General features: G+C 32.9%; 3 protein-coding genes across 6 annotated transcripts in view; 2 read left to right on the forward strand and 1 right to left on the reverse strand.

The window, feature by feature from the left end:
* Window positions 1-23,192, forward strand: part of LOC125876353 (uncharacterized) — a 226,402-nt gene that overhangs the window by 143,427 nt on the left and 59,783 nt on the right. The gene's annotated exons all lie outside the window — the stretch shown is intronic.
* On the forward strand, window positions 1,543-5,442 carry LOC125876364 (metal tolerance protein 1-like). 2 transcript variants are annotated; one of them, XM_049557543.1, is made up of 3 exons: window positions 1,675-1,894; window positions 2,597-2,645; window positions 3,998-5,442. In XM_049557543.1, the coding sequence occupies exon 3, from the start codon at window positions 3,998-4,000 to the stop codon at window positions 5,240-5,242; it is 1,245 nt and encodes a 414-aa protein (XP_049413500.1). In that variant the 5' UTR covers window positions 1,675-1,894; window positions 2,597-2,645; the 3' UTR covers window positions 5,243-5,442. The 2 variants fall into 2 exon arrangements, with proteins under 2 accessions (XP_049413499.1, XP_049413500.1); XM_049557542.1 differs by lacking the exon at window positions 2,597-2,645 and having other exon boundaries at window positions 1,543-1,894.
* On the reverse strand, window positions 11,744-12,260 carry LOC125876387 (uncharacterized). The gene has a single exon (XM_049557570.1). It carries the CDS (start codon window positions 12,205-12,207, stop codon window positions 11,848-11,850), a length of 360 nt encoding a protein of 119 aa, XP_049413527.1. The 5' UTR covers window positions 12,208-12,260; the 3' UTR covers window positions 11,744-11,847.

The raw sequence follows: 23,192 nt of genomic DNA on the forward strand, positions 1-23,192 counted from the left end.
GAAAACAGTAAATTTTACTTAAGTCCTTTAATTTTTTGAATTTTCAATGTTATATCTTTTTACCTTTAGAAAGGAATAATAAACTCACTTGATCTTAAATTAGTGGTAAAAAATAAATAAACTCACTTGATCTTAAATTAATGGTAAAAATATATACTCAATTGAGTTTGTACCACAAACGAATTGCTCTTTCCTTGATTAAAAATCTCAAATTTAAGTAAAAAATACATCTCCTAAATGAAAATTTTATACGGTACAAATTCAAATCAATTAAACTCTCTTGTGAATGTCGAACCAATAAAAATACAAAACAAAAAAGTTTGTCCATCAAGTGGACTCAATAATGAAGGGACCAATGTGACAAGTGACATAATATAATAGTGAAAATTCGAAATAAGGTCGACAAGGGTAAAATTGTCAAATAAATATAATTTTAGTCCTAAAATAACAAAAAAGGGTTCATTATGATTTGGATAGGTTCAAAATTATCACTTGAATATATTCTCTTTTGTCAGAATTTATGTGTACGTGTCACTATCTAGGGAGGTAAATAATTTCTTATTTAATACTCTCTCCGTTTCACAAAGAGTGACCTGGTTTGACTTGATACAAAGTTTTAGAAAATAAAGAAGATTTTTGAATCTTGTGGTCCTAAATTAAAGTTATGTCAAATGTACTAAATTGCCTTTCAATCTTGTGATTTTAAACATGTCACGTGGAAAGCTGAAATTAAAATGTTACCAAAAAAGAAAAGAGGTCATTCTTTTTTAAACAAACTAAAAAGGAAAAGAGATCATTCTTTTTTAAACGGAGTAATAATTTTAATTTTCTCAATCCTTTATTAAGCATATTTTGAAACATTAATTATATTAATTTATAATATTTTTTTGAATAGTTTCTAAATATATAATATTTTATTAAAAATTTATACTCGAATTAAAAATCAAAATTGGATGTTTAGAATCTCATTTTTTAGTATTAAAGTTGAAAACTTGTTTTGATAAATTTAGCTCTTAAATTATGAAAAAAGGCTTTAGAATAAATTTTACATTTGAATGTGTAAGTTTTCTATTTTTAAAAAAATTTGGTTCATTTCTAAAACTAGAATCTAATGTAATATTTGCTATTTTTAGTGTCTGATGCAATTTATTAAGTATGTTGCAATTTCTAACATTTTATGAGAGTTCTAAAAATATTTTTGGATTCTCTTTTTATACATTTTTGTAATAAAATGCATAATACAAAAGCATCCTTAATTTGACTTTACCTCACATCTATGTATTTCAATTGTGTCCACACAATTAAGTAGTTAAATTATAATAAAATTAAACAAGTAAACACATACCAAATCTCATGTAGGCCATGTGCATCTCATGCAATTTGCCATGTAGAATATGTGCACCTTACGCAATTACATGACGCGTGCACCTTACATGCTATATAGGATACACGCGCATCTCATGTAATTTGTCATACAGGACAAGTGTGTCTCACGTGATTTGAGAAATATTTTTAAAAAATACAATATACACTAAGGTAGAGAGACTAGTTCCGATATAGGACCGAACTGTTTTTGTCTTCTTTTTTTTCACATCAATCCTCCACACTTCAATTTTGGTAAAAAATATTATCAAGTTCCTGTACAAAACCCAAGAAAGAATCTTCCCGAAAATCCATTGTGGCCGTCCCTATATATACAGTTAGGTTTTTTACATCTCTCTGATTCCCTTTTTATCTCTTCCCCTTTTTCTCCTTCTTAAATAGGGTATATACCCCATTTTATGCCTATATAGCACAAGCCACCATAGCTAAATTTGGTGAATTTGATGATTTGGGTCGGTTAAAAATACGATCTTTCTAATACCCTTTTGAAATCTCAGCTCAGATTTGTAAGGTACCCCTTCAATTTTGTTTTCTGTTTGAAGGGTTCTTTAGTTTTCTCTTTCTTGTTGTTGTTGTTAATTGAATCTTGTCATCATCTGTTGTTTATGTTTATGGTGTTTCAGTTATTGCATTGTTGTTGCTGTTTTCTTATGAATTGCTATGTTTTCTTTATTGTCATTTTCACTTTTCGTAACTACTTTGATTTGCTGTACTCAAGTCAAGGGTCTCTGGAAACAGCCTCTCCATTAGGCAGGGGTAAGGTATGACTCTCCACTTGTGGGATTTCATTTTGTTGTAATTGAATCTTGTTATGGTCTGTTGTTTATTGTGTTTCGATAATTGCATTGTAATAAAAAAAAAATCATACCTTTTTTGATTTGGTATACTCTTACTTTGTGGAATTTCATTGGGTAGGTTGTTGTGGTAGTAATTGAATCTTGGTTGATTATGATATGTATGATGCACTTTTTAGGTGGATTGGTTACTGACTTTTGGATTTTTGTGTTTGTTTATACTGCATTGGGAGAATTGTTTAAAGTCCTTTTGTTATCATTGTGTCAGCTTCTTTTTGCCTTACTTTTGGTCCTATCTTTGTTTTTAATAATGTGTATTTATTCCTGAATGTACTTTAAACATTGGGCAGATAAAATCTCATGATTTTTCAGTGTATTTACATATACATATTCAGTTATATATCTGAAGTTTCTTTCAGTCAATAGGTTTTTCTTGCTGGTGTATAGGACATACTTATAGGGGTCAAGGTATGTGCATCAATTTCCCCCTTTGATTGCTTCTTTGTTAAATTTTGAAGTTGAAACTTGAAGTTTTGTGAGTGGAAGTCCCAGAAACCCAAAACCTGGTCTGAGCTAGTGTTTAGGACATACTATGACCAAACACTAGCGAATTCTGTGTTAATGCTTCATCTTGTTTTGTGTTATCTGCTCTTAGTAATTAAGTTTTGAGTTGTCTTTTACTGAGTTGTGAACTGAAATTTGTATTGGTTCTTGTTGTTGGGAATTAGAATTTGGTTTCTTTGAGATTTAACACGTAATTTTCGACAATTAGTTTGATTGTGAGGAACTTGTTCTGGAATTGAATTCCAAATGGGGATTGGTTTAGGTTTCTTGGTGTTGTTAATTGAGAGTTCAATTTGAAGTAGTCTTCAGTTTGGAAAGGTAAACATCATTGAGGTGTTGCTGTTTTATAGTGGAATCTATGGTGGCTTCATTGATTAAGGAATTCCTTGCTGTGATTGAGGAGTTTCCTTTGGCTGCTTATTTGTGGTTGGATATGGTTAGGAAATATTAAATTTTTTCTTTTAACTTTAAACTTAACTGGAGTTGAGAATTGCTACAAATCTCGAGTAGAAGGCTCATGCAGTTGAATTGAATGAAATTTTGCACTGTTGCTGCTGAAATCTATATTAGTAGTAGTTGTTGTAGTTCAGACTTATTGGGACTGAATGAAGTTTGAGTCTAGTTTTAGTTTGGAAAGTGTTTAGTTCCACTGCTGTTTATTTTGATTGATGATTCTGGAGCTGCAAGGTTTTAATGCATCAATGCAGTAAAAACTTTAGATATGAACCATCTATGTAATATCCGAAACTTTAAGTAAGTGTTAAATTTTGATTCCAGTATCTACGTGCAGTGTGCTATTTTCTATGAAAGTTTGGTCACATCATTATACTTGTGAAAATGTTCTTTGCTGTACATTTCTCCAACTAGATGAATGCCATAAGTTGAGGACTGATAATATAAACACCTTTGTTGTTAACTTTCTTCTTGTTGACATAGTCTATGTGGTGAACATGTTCACTTTTAATAGATCTCTGCAGAGGACTTTTCCAGTACCTCCAGTCTATCACTTGTCTACCGCTTGGCATTTGAAATCCCTAGATCCATGTTTATAGTTGCCTCCTCCAAGCACTGATAAATTTGTTTGAGCTGTGCATTTGTTGTTCTGTTTGTCGTTTTATGCATAAAGACAGAGTGCTACTAACTCTATCTGGGCTTATCATGATTTAGAATAAGCCAATGGCTCTTATGGGACACATTAGACAGTTAGACTCATTTGGCTTGTTATTGAGTGACGATTTTATAAATCTGTTTTTCAGATGGATACGCAGAACCCGGAACATGGACGTGTAATTGAGGTAAGTGTTGACATAACAGGTCAAGAGAAGGGGACTAAAATCTGTGGTTCAGCACCGTGTGGATTCTCAGATGTTAACACCATGTCTAAGGATGCACAGGAGAGATCAGCATCCATGAGGAAACTGTGCATTGCAGTTGTTCTCTGCATCATTTTTATGGCTGTTGAGGTTGTCGGAGGTATTAAAGCCAACAGTCTTGCAATTTTGACGGATGCGGCTCATCTACTGTCAGATGTTGCAGCTTTTGCAATATCCTTGTTTTCACTCTGGGCATCAGGATGGGAAGCTAATCCACGCCAGTCCTATGGTTTTTTTAGAATTGAGATACTTGGGGCATTAGTTTCTATCCAAATGATATGGCTTCTAGCTGGGATCCTTGTTTATGAAGCCATTGCCCGACTTATACATGATACAGGTGAAGTTAAAGGCTTCCTCATGTTTGTGGTGTCTGCGTTTGGATTAGGAGTGAACCTCATCATGGCACTCTTGTTAGGTCATGATCATGGCCACGGCCATGGACACAGCCACGGTCATGAACACAGTCATAGTCACGAAGAGCATGCTCATAGCCACGGTGATCATGAACACGGCCACGGTGAGCATACACATATACATGGAATTAGTGTTAGCCGACACCATCACCATAATGAGGGACCTTCGAACCGAGATCAACACATCCATGCACATGACGCTGATCACACTGTGCCTCTACTTAAGGATTTCTGTGAGGGTGAAGGTGTTTCAGAAGGTGAAAAGAAAAAGAAGCAGCGGAATATAAATGTTCAGGGGGCTTATCTTCATGTACTAGGAGATTCTATTCAGAGCATAGGGGTCATGATTGGAGGAGCTATCATATGGTATAAACCAGAATGGAAAATCATTGATCTAATTTGCACTCTCATTTTCTCTGTCATTGTTCTTGCCACAACCATTAGGATGATTCGGAGTATTCTTGAAGTATTAATGGAGAGCACACCGAGAGAAATTGATGCAACAAGGCTTGAGAAGGGGCTTTGTGAGATGGAGGAGGTTGTTGCAATCCATGAATTGCACATTTGGGCGATTACAGTCGGGAAAGTACTCTTGGCTTGCCATGTCAAGATTAAACCTGATGCCGATGCTGACATGGTGCTGGATAAGGTTGTCGATTATATTAGGAGGGAATATAACATTAGCCACGTAACTATTCAAATAGAAAGAGAGTAGTGTGGAGGTAAAGTTTGTTTGGCTGTTGTACTGGTCATTGGCTTCTTTATTCTTTTGGATATTAGTTCAAACGGAAATCATCATCTGGCTAAGCGGTTCCAGTAGCCGTTTCGTTTTAGTAAATCATGGTCTTTTAGCATGTTGGCTTGCTTTACTTCTCTCCTTTGTCCATGAAATCAATATCCTCAAGTTCAGTTGAACTTCACTCATCAGTTTCTAGAATTTTTTTTTATGTTCTGTTTGGCTCTTAAGTACAGCATAACACCATGGATTGAAATAAAGTTGAGGTATCTAAGTATATCGTGTCCTTTTCATTTCGACGTTAATGTATGAGATGAAGAGTCAGCTTCCAATATTAAGTTTGTTGTTCCTCAATTGCTCAATAATAGACGTCAATTGTTAACCAATTGGTCATAGATTTGAATTCTACTTGGAGAGATTGTTTTAGTTTATATAGCTATTAGTACTTTTATAACTCGTACTATTTTATTTGAAAGTGAAATCATCCTTTACTCGCCACATGTATTTTGCTCTAGTTCTAAGATATCGTTACATAAAGTGGAAATAACTTATATCGTTACGAATATGAATACACACAAGTAACCTTCCATGTCACTGCAAGGAACATGATCAAAGATTTTCCCTAGAAGAAGAAAAAGTAATATTAATTACAAAATTAATAGTACCAAATGAACAAAGTCTATTTCGATATGTTGTGTCATTTCATGATAAACAAGATTTGCTCCGAATTCTATGGTTGCTTGGCTATCATTGTAAATTTCTACAAGCTTGTTAGTTTCGAATCCCAACTCTTTCAGTAATCCTATTGATGTACTGTGGATTTATGGTACTTGTAATGCTTTAAACTTGAAATTTTGTGAGTCTTTTAAGCATTTATTAGTAGAGTTGATTGTATTTTATCTTTGATTCGCAAGAAAATAGGTTTTGGCAACTTGGATATAGAAGATAATGTTGGCAGTAGTATTTTGGCTTTCTACGAGCAATGGTATGGACCATGAGCCATAGAAGGACTTGTAGAATGAGAGCCCTGAAAAGTGAAGTCTAATCTGTGACTACGAATGCAATTGAGGGGCCGTAGAAACTTCTACAAGTCGTATATGAGGGTCATAGATGATTATCAGAGAGTGAAGGTTTGGGACTCAGACCACGATTGACCAGGACGGACTGTACACTAGTCTACAAATCGTAGATCTTGTCAATAGAAGAGGTCTTCGAGATTGATCAAACACTGCCTTCCACGAAAGGACTCCATGAGTCGTACAAGGGGCCACGATCCGTATATCATGGAGATTGATCAAACATCGCCTTCCACGAAAGGACTCCATGAGTCGTACAAGGGGCTACGATCCGTATATCATGAGCCGTAGATACTGTTGAACCTACTTTTTTTAGATTTGCTTTATTTAGGATTAGATGTCTATAAAACTTTTCTTAGGCTTTATTTTTTATTATTCATTCGTTTTTGGAGTTTGAAAATTATTAGAGAACTACTTTTGCTATAATTCTTGAATTCATTGACTTTTAATATAATTGTTTATCTTTGATTATTACTTTGCAATTCAATTCAAGATTTTGGAATTGAAACGTTTATCTTGTAAGTTTATGATTTCTTTTAACTCAATTATTATGAATTGTGATCAAACAACTATGAGTAGCTAATTCACAACTAGGGTTGTGGGAACGATGAAGAATTAACAACATAGACCTAATAACTAGTAATTCTTGAATAGTGTTTATGTATGTATTATTTTTCTCTTCGCTTTGATTGCTTTTTAACGGAGGCCTACGTTAGAACATGCCTTATTAATTCTTACTCGCTGGAATAAGGGGGTAACGAATGGGAAAAGAGATTATACAATGACGATTTGAGGTTATGAACCCTCATCTAATAGCTTGAACGGACCAAGGGATAACATATTTGGGATCAAGGGTAAGGGTTAGTAAAGCATACATTCATAGACGGACCAAGTTACGTGGTGAAATTCACTTATTTAGGTTCCCATCCACCTAGGTGATACATAACTTACCGATCTTGCATGGTAGACACTAGACAAGGTTACTACTATAAGGTTTACTGAGTTAAGGATTCATGGGGTCTTCGATTGATTTTACAACAAAACAATCTTGTTACTTTGATAATTGTTACTTGCAATCATTTCATTTAATATTTGTTCTATAAAATCGCCTTTACGGAAATAACACGACTAAGAACACAAGTAATAGCAATTAAGCTAAGTTTGACCATCATCCTCGGTGGGATCGATCCTAACTTTTGTTAGGTTCTTTATTTAGACAACGATTGCTTTATACTTCTTTTTAGAGGTGTAATTTGGATGTATCAAATTTTGAAGTCATTGCCGGGACTAAGACTTTTCGATTAGATTAATTGTGTTATTGGACTATTAATCATTATTTACATTTTTGTTTTTGTTTTTGTTCATACATGTTGAAGTTTTAGTACAACCTAAATATGTGGAGTCAAAGCATACCTGATTCTATTTGATTTCGAAATCCAAAAAAACTCTTATGTGTATGACTGATGGTGGCCTTCAGAATCAAGAAGGCGTTGCAGAATGACTCAAACAAGAGAATAATTAGCCATATCTTCTTTTGAGATAACCAAGATGCAACACAGAATATTCATACTGATAGTGAGAGACCTCCCTCTACCTCCACCCAGACATAGATCTAAGATGTGCACAATTCAAAATGTTCACCAGAATTCGGTATGTGGAACAAGACAAAATAGTTACACTACTTTTATATTCAAAATCGGTAGAACTTCTAGGTACAGTTGTTTGCTATTTTAATTTCCATGCAACGATAGAATTGCCAAGTTTAATGAGATAACATGTTCTTTTCTATCATAAACCAGATACATTTCTTACTTTGATAATGAAATTTAATTTACTAATATAAAGGTGTGAATAGTTTAATTCAAAATTTTAAAATATAATCTAATATAAAGAGTAGGCAGTTTTTTCTATAAAGTTTTTTTATTATTATTTATTTTTATTAGTCTTTTATATAATTTAAGCAAAAAGAAACTATAAAAATCTTATTAATTAGAACTTAAGTCTTCTTTAGCCTCTCCTTGGGTCACCCTGATGTTAGACGTAGAAAATGAACCATATTTGATTCATGAAACAATTAGTCAGTTTGGAAGATTAATCACTTTCTGAGACAATTTTCATAAGATTAAGAGATATCTGAAAGTCATCGTAAAACAAGATCCATTCCTTGTTGAAAAATGGATAAACGACTTTTTAAAAATTGTATCAATTATGGATAATATCTATTAGAAAAATGAATATTCATTTGTTTGCTGCTTGTTTTTTTATGAGTTTTTGCTTTCTGAAAGTCTAAGCTTTTATTCTGTCCAATCAATCAACAAATTAGCCTAATAATGTTCAATAAATGAGCATTGGCTAGTTCATAAATGATATTGTTATGGATTTCAAACTTATAAAAGTGAAATCCTAACGCAGTATTCAAGATGAAATCATAGACATTATCATCGAGTTTTACCTCTCCTTCTTGAAGGTTGGAATTTCATAATCCACAACAGTTTTTTGGATTTTTAATCACTTGCTTAAAGCTCGAAATTCATGAGACTCTTATGAATTTTTCACATCAAATATGATTACTTTTCGATGTATTTTTAATCATTAACTATTTATGGAAAAAAAAAGATTTAAAAAGTGACTAGCTCGCACCATAATAAAATTAAGTTTGTTGAAACTCTTTTTGACATGTAAATAAAATATAGAAGAGGAGGAATAGAAAATTGTCTCATCCCCATCTTATTTATAGCAAAAATTGTGTCATAGAGTCACAGAATTAACATTTTGAAACTATACCTAATTTCAACAAATAAGTCGTAGTTAACTTACCTCTTTGTTTAAGTTCATCACATTTTTATTACTTATATACTTTAATTTATAAGTAATCTAACAAGGTCGCACCATGATAAAATTGAGTTATTTACAAAAAGTTAGAGTCGTTATTTGAAAGGATTTGAACATCACGATTATAAAGAAAATGTAATTATCCAATGGCTAAATGGCCTTTGAAATATCCTAGATAGTTCAACGAAGCTCTAAAGATAATAAGAAGTTGAACAAATTTGACATTTTGGAATAGTGAAAATGTGTGTGAGAAACATGTTTAATTATTTAATCCTTAATTAAAAGAAAATTCTTCGAATTTCTTGAGCATAATTAATTAATGGATTATAGGATCATCTTTTTATAGAGTTGTCATTTGTCAATAATTTTAAAAAATAATAAGTTTTTAAAAAAAATGAAATTGTCAATAATTTTAAAAAAATCTTACTTGATATCTTGATTTGATCATTTCTATTATTCTTTTTATAATAAGGGACAAAAAAAAAACTTATTTAATTTAAATTCAATATTTGGAAGAGGTTTGAACTTTGCTTTTGATCGCATAATGTTTCTTATATTCCTCAGACTAACTTATTGAATATTAACGTTACACGATTAATATTGTACAATTATTTTTTAAGCATAATTATTTAGTAATCGAAATTCATTGTCCTTGTTAGATTTTTTTTAATTTTTATAATAGTTCAAAATCAACATCTTTATTTAAAAACGAAAAGATCTTATTGATTTCATCATAATCTTTAATAGTTATATTGTACATTCAAATTATACTATTTCCACACTTATATATTGTTAAATTTATTTTATGTGGTCTCATAAAGAGAAAAATAAAAAAGAGCTTATTTTAAACATTCGAAATTCAATAGTAATCGCTTTGAATAGTTTTCTCAATAAAAATATTTTTCTTTCTTAAATTATAGAGATGCAAATGTTATGGTATAATTAAAAAATAATCACATTCGTCAAAAAGTGCAAAGAGCATGAAAAAGAAAAGGACTCTTGAAATGATTTTATCTTATGTTAATCTATCGATGCACCGAATCGTCATTTAGCGGAGAATTCTATGTTTTAGGTATTAATACATTAGCTTAATTTATTTTTAATTTTATTTTTATTCGACACAATGATAGCTTTAAGCTTAGATAAAACAATGAAAATCCATACTATATCCTACAATATAGTATGCATAGTTTGTTGTAATGATCATAAGAAAATATTTAAATGATCTTTAATCTCATCATCTCCTGTTTCACTTAATTACCATTCTACTTCAATGACTGAGTCAGAAATTTCACGAAGATTATTAAAAAATTACACAATAAAAACTTGTTTTGAAAAGTGAATTTCTTTTTGCGGCTACTGAGTTTCGAACACGCATTGTGTCAAGAATATTTAAAATATTTTATTAAATTGTTTTGTGTATCATTTTACTTGTTTACATAATATTTTTCTCCGACAAAAAATATCCAATTCAATACCTTGACAACCACATAGCTCCAGCCCTGTTCTACCTATTGGGCAATAACTAAAAAAAATCAATTAAAAAAAGTTACAAATGTTTACATAAAATATTTTGAAATAAATTGAATTAGTCAAAACAATTAATATTAGGGACCGACCATTTTCATGTAGTACCAACTCAAAAGTTAGTGCTCACATGTGCTGTGCTACTTTCAATACAACCTGGAGATGTTCTATTTTTGTGTAAAATACAGCTTCTGAGTTGTATTAGATTTAGATCTTGAATTGAAAATTAGGTGAAATTAAATAAAATTATCTCTAAACAACAATATTTAAACTAAATAAGCACAATTAAGAATTAAGATTTTGCACAGATAAGGCCTACTCGGTAGGGGTTGCATTGATCGGTTCGTTCGGTTCAATTGAATGTATTATAGATTCTGTTTATTAATTTTTGGTTTTTAAATATGCTAAATCAATAACTAAACTAATAACTTATATATTTTTTAAATCAATTTTTGGTCCTTTACGGTTCGATTTTCAGTTTAACCAATAAGAAAATGCTTATAAAATAAATATATGACTTTTCCAACCATTTTAGCTCAACATGATAATAATATAACTAAACCAATAACATATTTTTTCTTTTTATAAGTTTTTGGTCCTTTACGGATTTTCGATTTAACCAATAAAATTTTAACAAATATTAATTTGAATCATCATAATTTTAACAATATACTCTAATAAGCTCAAACTAGATTTAGTATTCTTGTATGCAGATGTTAGTTTTTTTTAATTATGCCGAATTCAATATTAAATATAAAATACGGTGAAACCTCATTATAATTTCGATAAATAAGTAGTATTTGGAATCTTTAATTTTAAAGCTACAATGAATTTAATACTAATATTTCATAGAGTTGTAAAATCATCAATTTTAAATTTTGAATTCGTTTCTATATCTTATATTAAAAATATAATACTTCTAAAAATGAAATTTTTGCATGAGAAAGGAAAATAAAAAAAAAAACATAAAAGAAAAGAAAAACTACTCCAATATCTTTTTTTTTTCATCCATAATTCTAATATATGAACACAAAAACCCCAAATAAAATAAATAAATAAACAATTTTTTTTAATCATTGTTTACAATAATTTGTACTTTATGAATTAATCATATTAATTCAAAAAAACTAAAATGTCAAATAATCTCAATCAAACCTTAAACAAAACGACGTCGTCATATTCATCACTAGTAGAACGAACCAAATTCTTCTTTCCGGTGAGATCCGACTTGTCGACGCTGGCAGCCGGAGAAGAGCATGTCGATGAATGACCGGAGGCACCGGCGGAAGTTCCGGCGGCCAACGATAGACAGCTTTCGCTCCACGATCGTCGAATCGGGTAAGATACGTTGGTACAACGAGAAGAATGAGAGCAATTTCCACGAGATTTATGAAGTTTACAGCTACAGTTCCGGTGGTACGGCCTCTGTTGAATCCCCATATCGTGACCGGAAATACATCCGTCGAATACTCCCCGGAATAGTCCGTCGCCGGCAGCTCCCGTAGCCATTTTCCAATAATTTTATTACACTTTTTTTTGTGTAAATAAATCTCGTGAAGAGAGAGAGAGAGATTGAAAAATGGCTATAAGGTGTAACAAGTGTTGAAGGGAAGATATAGGAAATGAGTGGGGGTCGGGTTCCGGGGGGGGGGGGGTTAAATTATTTTGGTTTTAAGAAAAATGGTCAAATTTGTCATGTAATATCCAAAATTAAGTAAACTTATTATGAAGTTAAATTTTTGATTTAATATTACTATTATTAGTTGTTTAAGAAAATAAGTTTTGTTTTGTCCTTGATTCCTAATGAAGCTTCAAGATGAGAGTAATTTTAATAACGAAATGAATGAATAAGAAAGAGAAAATGGTCTAAAACCCCTTCAATTTATATTTGAAATTTCAATTATGCACATTAATTTTATGGGTGTCTCATCACCCTCCGAACTATTTAAAAATAAAATAAATAACCCCTTAAAACGTAATAATCACTCATGTGTCTTGTAGTGAAACACGCGCACTTGACACGTGTTTTTCACCAATTATTTTTTTTAATTATTTTTTTCTCCTTCTTCTTTATACTTTCTTCCCCAATTATTTTCAACCCTAATTCCTTGTGAAAATTTTGATTTTAAAAATATTGAGGGATTTGAATCTGACTTGTGTGATAGAAGGCTTGGGAAAATTTATTTTTTTTCTTGAAGATTTAGTTACCTAATGTAGTTGCAGAGAAATGTAGACTTGTCGTCGCTTCCATTCTATCTTCAACGCCACCACTACAAAAAATTATATCACCACCATCATCTCCCCCTCCACCTCACGATCCCTAAATATTTAACTAGGAATAAACTACGATCTAATTGTTTTAGGTTAACTTTCACATTATCTCTTAGTCTAGGAACTTTTTTTTCAAAAACAGATGATGGATTTTGAATTTTGTAGACTAATTTGTTTACAAAGATTAAGAATTAATTAGAAGATGAACTCCAAAAAGGGTTGCTGGAAATCTTCAAACTTTGATCATGGCAAATTTAAATCAGAAAATAGTTTTTTTTTTTTAGTTTTTCATCCGATGTCCGGTACCCACATTAGAGCCCGACTAAATCCAGATTCACACCGGGAAGTCCCACATTGGGTGGTAGAACGCTCCCTAACAAAGGCGACTTCGTACCCAAGGGGGCTCGAACCTGAGACCTCTTAGTTAAGGATGAATGAGTACTTACCACTCCACCACAACCCTTGTTGGAAGATCAGAAAATAGTTAGATAGTAAGAAAGAGAGAGAAAACAATAAAAAAAGAAAGAAAAAAATGATGAAAAAGAAAATTAAAAAGAAAAAATAGTCAGTTCACTCTTTGTGCCAACTCAACATTTAAGGGCCTAGTTATTTCATTTTAAAATAGTTCAAGGGGGATAATGGGACTCCTATAAAATAAAAGTGTATAGTTGAAAATCCGGTAATAGATTAGGGGGTCATTTGATTATTTTCTCAATAAGAAATTGATATTAAAGAAAGTTAATTACTTTTATACGACCACTTAACGATTTTCTTTTAAGCATTAGTTCAGAGAGAAGTATTGAAAACACTTCTAAACTTGACATGAATTATTAGTTTTGTCCTCGAACAATTGACAGCCTTAAAAGCACTCATCTACTTGACTAACTGAACTTAAATACACCATTGATGTTATCATATGGATGAAATACACCCCTAAATTTTCGGCAAAGTTAGGGGTGTTCTCAACATTTCTTTTGACTTTTTGTGAAGAGCCACATGCTCCTACAAGAGTTTGAGACCACTAGCTATGTCACATGACAATTTGACTGCTCGAGGGTGTATTTAAGATTACTTAGTCAAGTATAAGAGTATTTTTAAGATTGATGGTAGTTTAAGGATGAAACTAATAATTCACGTTAAGTTCAGGAGTGATTTCAATACTCTTATACCTAGACCTAGTAAATATTAGTAATTAGTAATACTAAGATTAGTTATTAAAAAAATTTATGTATTATTTTATATAGAGATTAGTTATGCGGAGTATAATTATTTATGTATTAATAATTTTACTTTATCTTGTATATTATAAAATGCATAGTTTTTTTCATATCGTATACATATATTAGTTGAAAGTAATGATGTTACTAGGAAAATTGTTGTCATGTGCCCAGAAGGTTATATGTTCAAGCCGTGGAACCTAACTCCTTGCAGAAATGGAGGTAAGAGTTAAAATTGTGTATAATAAATCCTTTTGATCCGACTCTTACCATGTGCAACTTTGTTTGTTTGTTTACGGAGGATCTAAATGGTTTAGACCTTAGGTTATAAAGTGAATTGGTTTATATTAAAATTTAAGCCTTGTTTTGGTTAAACATGTCTTGATTATTAATATTTTAAACAAAATCTTAATATAAATAAGAGGTATTTTTGTGTGGATAATTTCTACCACTACTCATTTCACAATCATCAGTTACTATCACTAATTAACCATCTTTGTCATCACAACTATTACCGTCATTGTCATCATCATTACAGTAGACAACCACCAACCACCTTAATTCGTCATCACAATCATCACTGTCATTCACCACAGTTGTCAACCACTATTGTTAATCACTATCACACTTACGACCTCCATAATTATAATTATATATGCCTAACAGTACTAGTGATGTCACCTCACCAATCTCTATTGTAAACCACCTCTACCATCACAACTAGTATCGTCGTCATTTACCATCAGTCCATTCATCAATATATCATCAACCATCACACATTATTTCGCCACCATCATCAACGTACACCTCTAACTATGTATTAGCATGCATTAATCAACTTTACCATCATAACCATCATCACTATCACTACACTAATCACTATCACACCAACTATCCTCACTATCATAACTATCATCACCATCATTATTAGATACTAATACCATTCATTACCATCACCAATCATCGAATCCCCACGTAACTACACAAACATAGGGGTGAAAATTATACAACAAAAAGATTGACTTTGATCAATGCAGTTAGATATTAGAATTAGTACGTTCTTTAATATTCCCTAATTCCACCTTCCATTTAGGCTCAGAGGCGTATCCAGGATTTCGGTAAGATGGGTGCACGATTACGAATAAAATGCATCTTAAATATAAATTTGATCAATTTGACTTTTAAGTTCTTAATATGAACCATTAAATTTTAAAAATTATAGATGCAAAATATATAATATTAAATTTTAATGCACACATTTGATTTAGTTATATAAAAAAATTACAGTGCTAAATTATTTAGGAATTTTCAATGTAACACACTTAAAATTTTTGAAAAATTTAAGGAAAAAACAAAAGAAAAATTAGTTGAAACGCCAAAAGCCAAAGGGTGTCCAATTGGGTAACTGATAACTACTTGGAGAGGTGCTACTCAAAAAGACAAGATAGATATAAGATTTTAATTTCTATCCTCACTTAGAGAGGTGCACCCAATCATCATTGTATTATTATATGATACTTTAAACGTGGGTTCACACATCTATATTTAAATATTTTTCTTAAAATATAACACTACTATATATGATCTAGAGAGGGGAGCATGGGTTCACGTGAACCCATGGCACCCCCTCTAGATACGCCCCTGCTGATGTGAAACCCTGTCACTCAGGCTGATATACAAGATTTCTCTCAATGCATTAATAATCTACAATTAAATGAATTGACTTGGAGGGGTGAGTACTATACTTGGTCGAATAAGCAAGTAGGTACCGATAGAATATGGAGTAGAATTGATAGAGCTTTTGGCAATACAAGTTGGATGATGAAGTGGGGACATGTCCAAACTGAATATGATTTGCCTTACTTCTCAGATCACGCGCCTATGTTCCTTCAGCTAGCTGATACACCTAAATGAGGTCCATTACCTTTCAGATTTTTTAACATCTGGACTGAACATCCTAAATTCTTAGGTATGGTGGAAGAGATTTGAAGGAGACAAGTGAATAAGAATGGTATGCAAATGATATGGACCAAGCTTAAGTTGTTGAAACCAAGGCTGAAAGACCTTAATATTAAGGAATACAGAACAGTGAGGAATAATATTGATCAAGCCAGACTGGAGTTAAAGAGGATTCAAACACAAATAGCTCTACAGTGTAATGAAGGGTTGGTTAGACAAGAGAGGGTAGTCCTACAGAGTTTGGAGAAATGGTCCATGATCGAAGAGAGTATTCTAAAGCAGAAATCCAGAGTCACTTGGATAAAGCTAGGAGACTCAAACACAAAATATTTCTCAGCATTTATGAAAGATAGAGCCCAGAAGAAAATGATTGGTAGTATCCAAGCTCTGAATGGCGATAGATTACAGGGTCCTAAAGACATCCAAACAGAAATCATCTCATTTTATCAAAGTCTAATGGGAGCATCTCAGAAAAGTCTACCAACAGTTGATAGAAGAATAATGAAACAAGGCCCTGGATTGGCACATCACCAACAACTGAAGTTGTGTGAAAAGGTGAATGATCAAGAAATCTGGGAAGGATTAAAAAACATAGCAGATGATAAAGCTCTTGGAATTGATGGCTATACTGCATGTTTTTTCAAAAAGGCTTGGCAGGTGGTGAAAAAAGATGTGTGCTCAACAGTTAAAGATTTCTTCAAGACAGGTACAATGTGTAAGATTATAAATTGCACTACCATCACTCTTGTACCTAAAATCCCTAACCCTGTCACAGTAAAATATTTTAGACCAATTGCTTGTTGTACTGTCCTATATAAGATTATTGCAAAAGTAATGGCAACCAGAATGCAGAAGATTATGCCAAGTATCATCTGTGAGGCTCAGGCAGGGTTCATCCCAAGTAGAAGAATTTCAGATAACATCATTCTAGCTTAGGAACTGGTTCAAGCTTACACTAGAAAACATATATCTGCAAGATGTATGATTAAAATTGATCTCCAAAAAGCTTATGACTCAGTAGAATGGATATATTTAGAACAAGTTCTAGAGGAATTATGTTTCCCTGCACAGTTCAGAAGGTGGATAATGCAATGTGTGACCACTGTTAACTACACAGTGCTGGTGAATAGCGCCCCTACTGACTCATTTGATGCTGCCAAAGGATTGAGACAGGGAGATCCAATCTCTCCCTACCTATTTGCAATAGTCATGGAGTACTTAAGTAGGAGTCTTAACAATTTGAAGACTGAGAAGAGCTTCAAATTTCACCCTCGATGTGCAAAGCTAGGAATTACTCATCTAAGTTTTGCAGATGATCTTCTTCTTTTCTCCAAAGGGGACATTGTGTCTGTGACAGCCATGCATAAAGTCTTTATGGTTTTCTCTAAAGCATCAGGCTTACAGGAAAACATGAATAAAAACTCAATTTATTTTGGAGGTGTGGCGCAATCTGAGAAAGATAGAATCCTGCAGGTGTTAAGATACACTCAAGGAGATCTACCTTTTAAGTATCTAGGAATTCCTCTATCAACAAAGAAATTAACCTTGCTGCAGTGGCAACCACTGATTGAGAAAATAGTAGGGAGAATAACCTCATGGACTGCAAAGAAATTGTCCTATGCATGGAGAGTGCAACTAGTACGAAGTGTCTTATTTGGTATTCAAGCATACTGGGCTCAACTGTTTTTACTACCTACCAAGGTGATCAAGACTATTGAAGCATATTGCAGAAGTTATGTGTGGTTTGGAGCTAGTGTAATCACCAAAAGAGCATTAGTTGCATGGGATAAAGTCTGTTGTCCTAAATTAGCTGGAGAACTTAATTTGTCTAATATTCATATATGGAACAAAGCTGTTATAGCCAAACTGAATTGGGATCTAGCAAATAAGCAGGATAAATTATGGATCAAATGGATACATGCCTACTACTTAAAAAATGATACAGTTGATGTTATTTCAAGCCAACCGTGTTGGATGGTGAGGAAAATTATTGAGGCAGGGAAGTTGTTGGAACCACTACAATTGAACAAGAAAGCTGGACAGAGCATGACTAAAACTATCTATTTACAGCTAATTGGAGATTTGGAAAGGGTGAAATGGAAAGGATTGCTTCTTCAAAATCAAGCACGGCCTAAAGCTATGTTTGCATTATGGTTGTGTTTACATGGAAGAATGATGACTGCTGATAGATTGATCAAATGGGGTCTGCCTGAAGATCCAAAATGTGTGTTGTGCATGAACTGTGATGAAGATAGAGATCATTTATTTGCTATGTGCCCATATGGAATCCAAGGATGGAATAGACTGCTATGCTGGATTGGCCAACCTGCAATCACTTCTCAAACGTGGGGCCATTTCTTAGATTGGATCATCAAATGTAGTAAAGAGAAGTCAAAGTATGCTCGACTCTTTAGGATGGTATCCACAGAAATAGTCTATGCAGTCTGGACTGAAAGGAATCTGCGAGTGTTTGAAAACAGAAGTTGTGACAGTGACTGTATTGCCTGGGAGATAGCTTATATATGCAGTGTTAGAGCCATGCCTGATCTCGCTGTTTTAATTCAAAATTTTAAGTTTTGAGTTGTGTGCATAGTTTGTAGTCGGTAGTGAACGTTTATTGAAGATAGTCAGCTGAGATGTGGCTGAACTATGGGTTTGTAATGTTTGTTATGGTGATTAATAAAATCCTGTTAGTTACCAAAAAAAAAAGATAACTTGTTAAGGAAATAGTATGACTTTACGGAATTGAATTCTGGCGAGTAGAACTCTCGCAATCGATCTTAGCGTAAAGGGTATTTTCTGATCGTCGAGAGTTAGAGGTGTGTTATGAAATGGGATTTTGGAATTCCTTTAATTGAATCTCTGGTTTCGTTTGTGCCGCTTTAGTGGGGCCTCTACAGCGGGATATAGGGCGTTGTGGCGAGTACGACGAGACTTAAAATCATAGGGAAAGACGAATAGCTCACTGTTTGAAATTGATGTTATGGTGGGGAAGTGGGTCTCTCTGGCGCCGCCGCTACAGCAGGATGAGGGGCGTTGTGGTGGGCCAAACGCGACCTAATGTCGTTAATAAACCGCTAAACGACCTTATATGGCACTTTTCAACTTTTAGAGCTAAGGAACGACCCTCATGCGATTTCTACTCGTTTTCACCATTCTTGAGGCTAAAGGTAAGCTTTTCACTCCCTGAATCCGTTTCTCGATCTGTAGAACATAATAGAATGGGTGAATATTAATGGGGGAAGGTTTTGTTATAGATTCTATGGTGGAAACAACCCTAGTTTGGACCATTAGGATCATGGGTTGATTTAGCGTTCATAGAATTGTTATAGTTTCGGGTAATTGGCGATTGTTTATTGATTCCCGTGTTATTGTGATTGTTTGTAGACTAAGAACAAGCGGAATGAATCCAGAAAGGGGAGGATCAAGTTTCTTAGGGTTTCAAGCTTGTTTCGAGGTAGGTGATAGTTGTGATTCTATGATTGTGTGATGTATGTTTGTTCTTGCTTCATTATGATACTTTTATATATATGAATGTTGCAATGTTAATCACACTTGTTGTTAATGAGATAGATGAAATATCATTGCCATGAAATCATGACTTAAATGTATGATATTGATGATGTACTTGTGTTTGTGATTGTGGTGTGTGAATGGGATCAGATTGCCACGTTCCGGCATAACTAACTTGGATCGGTTGCCACGTTCTGGCATAAAAATGGGATTGGTTGCCACATTCCGGCATAACATTAGGATCGGGTACCACGTTCCGGTATGCTAACTGTTTGGGTTTGGGTTCCGTGAGAAGACCAATGATTTGTGATTAATGTACATTAATGAGTATGTTGATAATATTGTAAATGTTGATATATATGCATGTGATTGTAATGCTGCTTGACTTGCTTATGTTGCACTAGTGGGATAGTCGTGTGATCCTACCAGTACACTGTGGTTGTGTACTGATTCTGCACTTGCTTTTATTTTTGTTGAGTACAGGAAATCTTCAAGCGGCTATTAACAGACCTCGCTTAAAGGATCAGTGATCCTCGCTTCGAATTCAAGGGTGAGCCAATTCTTCCGGGCAGCCATGGGATTCTCTTTCATCTATGTCCATCATTTCCGGGTCGACTTAGATATGTGTTCTAGTTAGTTGATTAGTTCATTAATTTGGGGATGTATCCCTTCTTGTTTAGACTTGGATCTTTTGCTTAGATGTTTTGGTACATTGACTTTCAGGTTCTAGGTTGTTTATTCCGCATTTGTTTAGTTAATTAACTTGCTTCTGTAACTTAATTGCCTTAGTTTTGTTTTAGTTTCTTAGCTGGGTTGTAGTAGTGGTTCTCCCACCAGATGGTTAGTGTGAGTGTCAATCACGACGGTTTGGATCGTGACACATAAGTGCGGAAAATTTAGCCAATTTCATAAACATCCCCAAAATCTGATTGTCATGCTATAAGAAATATGATTTGTTGTGATGACTCTTTGTAGCGACATACATAGTTGTCACAAAATGTAAGGTTTTTGTTGCGACATAATATGGTTGCCACAAATTGTGATAGTTTTAGTGGCAACACATATTATCGCTACAAAAAGAAATTGCAGTGCCAACTTTTCTCGGAATGCCACTAATATGTGTCTAAAAATCATTATAGAAGAAATTTTTGTGGCGACTTATAAGGAGTCGCCGCTAAAAGTAGTTTGTTGCGAATAAGTCGTCATTAAAGACTATCTTTGTGGCAACTTTGAAGTCGTACCTAATTCTTTTGTTTTGATATTTATTTGTACAATTTTGTATATAAAGTCAAATTAATATATTTTTAATGATATTTTGTCTTTTTATTGTTGGTAAATAAGTAATTTAAATTTATAGTTTTAAGAACTTTTTAAAAACAAGTAATCAAGCATTAGAAAATTTTAATGATTATAGAGTTATTTAACTAAGAATTTAGAGTTATTAATTATATATCAAATAATACTTGTATCAAATAAGTATTTATTTATTCATTTTCTTTTCACGCTACAAAAATAATTAATTTTAGGATATTTATTACTTTGCAATTAAAAGTGAATATGTCTCTCGTTAAAAAGTTATGCATACTACCCTTGTCATTAAATAATTAAATAGTGTATATTTTATCTTTTTCGTTAATAAACTGAGTTTGAAAATGAAATAATATTAAAAGTGTTATTCAAAAACTCAAAACTCATTTTTATTCATACCCTAACGAAGTCCATTTTATGATTAAGTGGAATCAGAATTCAGTACTTTTATTTGGTCTTCCAGATCAGGTTCGATGGGTGGAGTAATTTTTTTTTAAAGATGTGTGATATTTTTGAAATTAAAAGGTCAATTGTTTCTTAATTCAATAAATATAGATGTATTAATGAAAATGACAAATATGTATAATTTATTATACATCGAAGGTATATATATATATATCACTACAAAAAAAATTGTGTTTACCGACGGACAAAATCCGTCGCTAAACTATGATATTCCGTCACTAGACATGATTAGCGATGGATTAGCGACGGATTGTTGATTGTTGCTATTACACTCGTTAGTAATCACTTAGTGACAAAAAAATGAGTTCCGTCGCAAGTTTAGCAACGTCTTAGCGACGAAAGATTTTTGTTGCCACTTGTTAGCGACTGACTGATTCGTCATTATATTTGTATAGTTTCGTTGTTAATTTCATAATTCATTTCGTTATCCTGGATAAATTTGCGACGAAATATTGGTCGCTAGTCCGTCATAATATAGTCCGTTACTAGTCCGTCGCCAACATTCTTTTCATAGCAACAACCAAATAGTCGCTAAATTTGTTGCTAAAAATACTTCTTCTAAAACTATTTGATTTATTTATTTTAAATATGCACTGCTGAAATGAATTCAATATAAATTACTAAATACTCTATACAAACCAACATTAATATAAAGTAATACTCATAAACGTTTCAAAATATATGAAAAGCGAAATCCAAACCCCACATTTTTGGTTCAAAGTATCCAAAGCAATCCATAAACTATTCTTAAATGAACCTCTAGGTTCATCAAAAATTGTTACTACATAATTTGTAGTTATAAAAAAAACATGACAATATCAAAAATTAAAGTTGAGGGAGAGTAAGGGATATCATCACTTGAAATTGAGGGATCAACCTCATCCACATTAGTAGTAGCAGGAGGCACTGTGAGAGTAATACTTGCTTGCACCCGCTCAACAAGAATAGGAAGAAGATGATTAGTATGTACAAGCATCATTTGCTTTACAAACTCATCCATGTTTGTTGTCAATGTTGCTTGAGAAAATGAAGGTGGTAATGATGATGAGCCACAAGAATTCTTCTTGTAGTAGTTTTTTCCTTCAGATCCAAGACCATGTACTCTTCCTTTCTTTTCTCGCCCCGCAGCTTGGTAATATGCTTCACATTGATCAATATCAGTTTGAGACACTGTTATTTCCCTTAATATTTCTTCATATTTTTCCTATAGGAACAAAATAATTTTTTAAGGCAAAGGACATACAGGTCCAGGTATAAATTCTAGCATGATATTTACCCTGTGGTTTTCAATCTACAACTACCATGGACAATTGAATTGACAATTATAAATCTGAACCAATTTTTCCTAGAAATTTCAGCAAGCACTCTTATATTGGGATCATCTTAAGTATCCATAGAGGTAAATCTACTCTTACAAGATAATTAAAATAGTAGAACATCTTATATTATTGTTTATGGGTGTGAAATCATCAAGTTTCACATTTTCATAATTTAAAAGCACTTGAAATCTCTAGACCATTCCACTGTTGAGATGTAAGTAGACATTGTTGGGCACAATTCTTAGCATAAATGCCCAAATTGTCGCATTTACCCACTAAAAGATCACGTGAAATATGCTACTCTACCAACTTAAACTATACATAACACTGATAAAAGGACTCCACCAATATACTATTCTAGCCAGAAATCGCGCAGGCACTGCCTTCTACACATTCCTTAAGTACACAACTTCTCAAGGAAAAAAATAATGTAAGAAAAACC

The sequence above is a fragment of the Solanum stenotomum genome, chromosome 9, assembly GCF_019186545.1.
Source record: "Solanum stenotomum isolate F172 chromosome 9, ASM1918654v1, whole genome shotgun sequence".
Classification (NCBI taxonomy): domain Eukaryota; kingdom Viridiplantae; phylum Streptophyta; class Magnoliopsida; order Solanales; family Solanaceae; genus Solanum; species Solanum stenotomum.

What these genes read in the sequence shown, in the direction of transcription:
- LOC125876364 (XM_049557542.1), top strand. Translation starts at nt 3,998, where the DNA reads ATGGATACGCAGAACCCGGAACATGGACGTGTAATTGAGGTAAGTGTT.
- LOC125876387 (XM_049557570.1), bottom strand. Translation starts at nt 12,207, where the DNA reads ATGGCTACGGGAGCTGCCGGCGACGGACTATTCCGGGGAGTATTCGAC.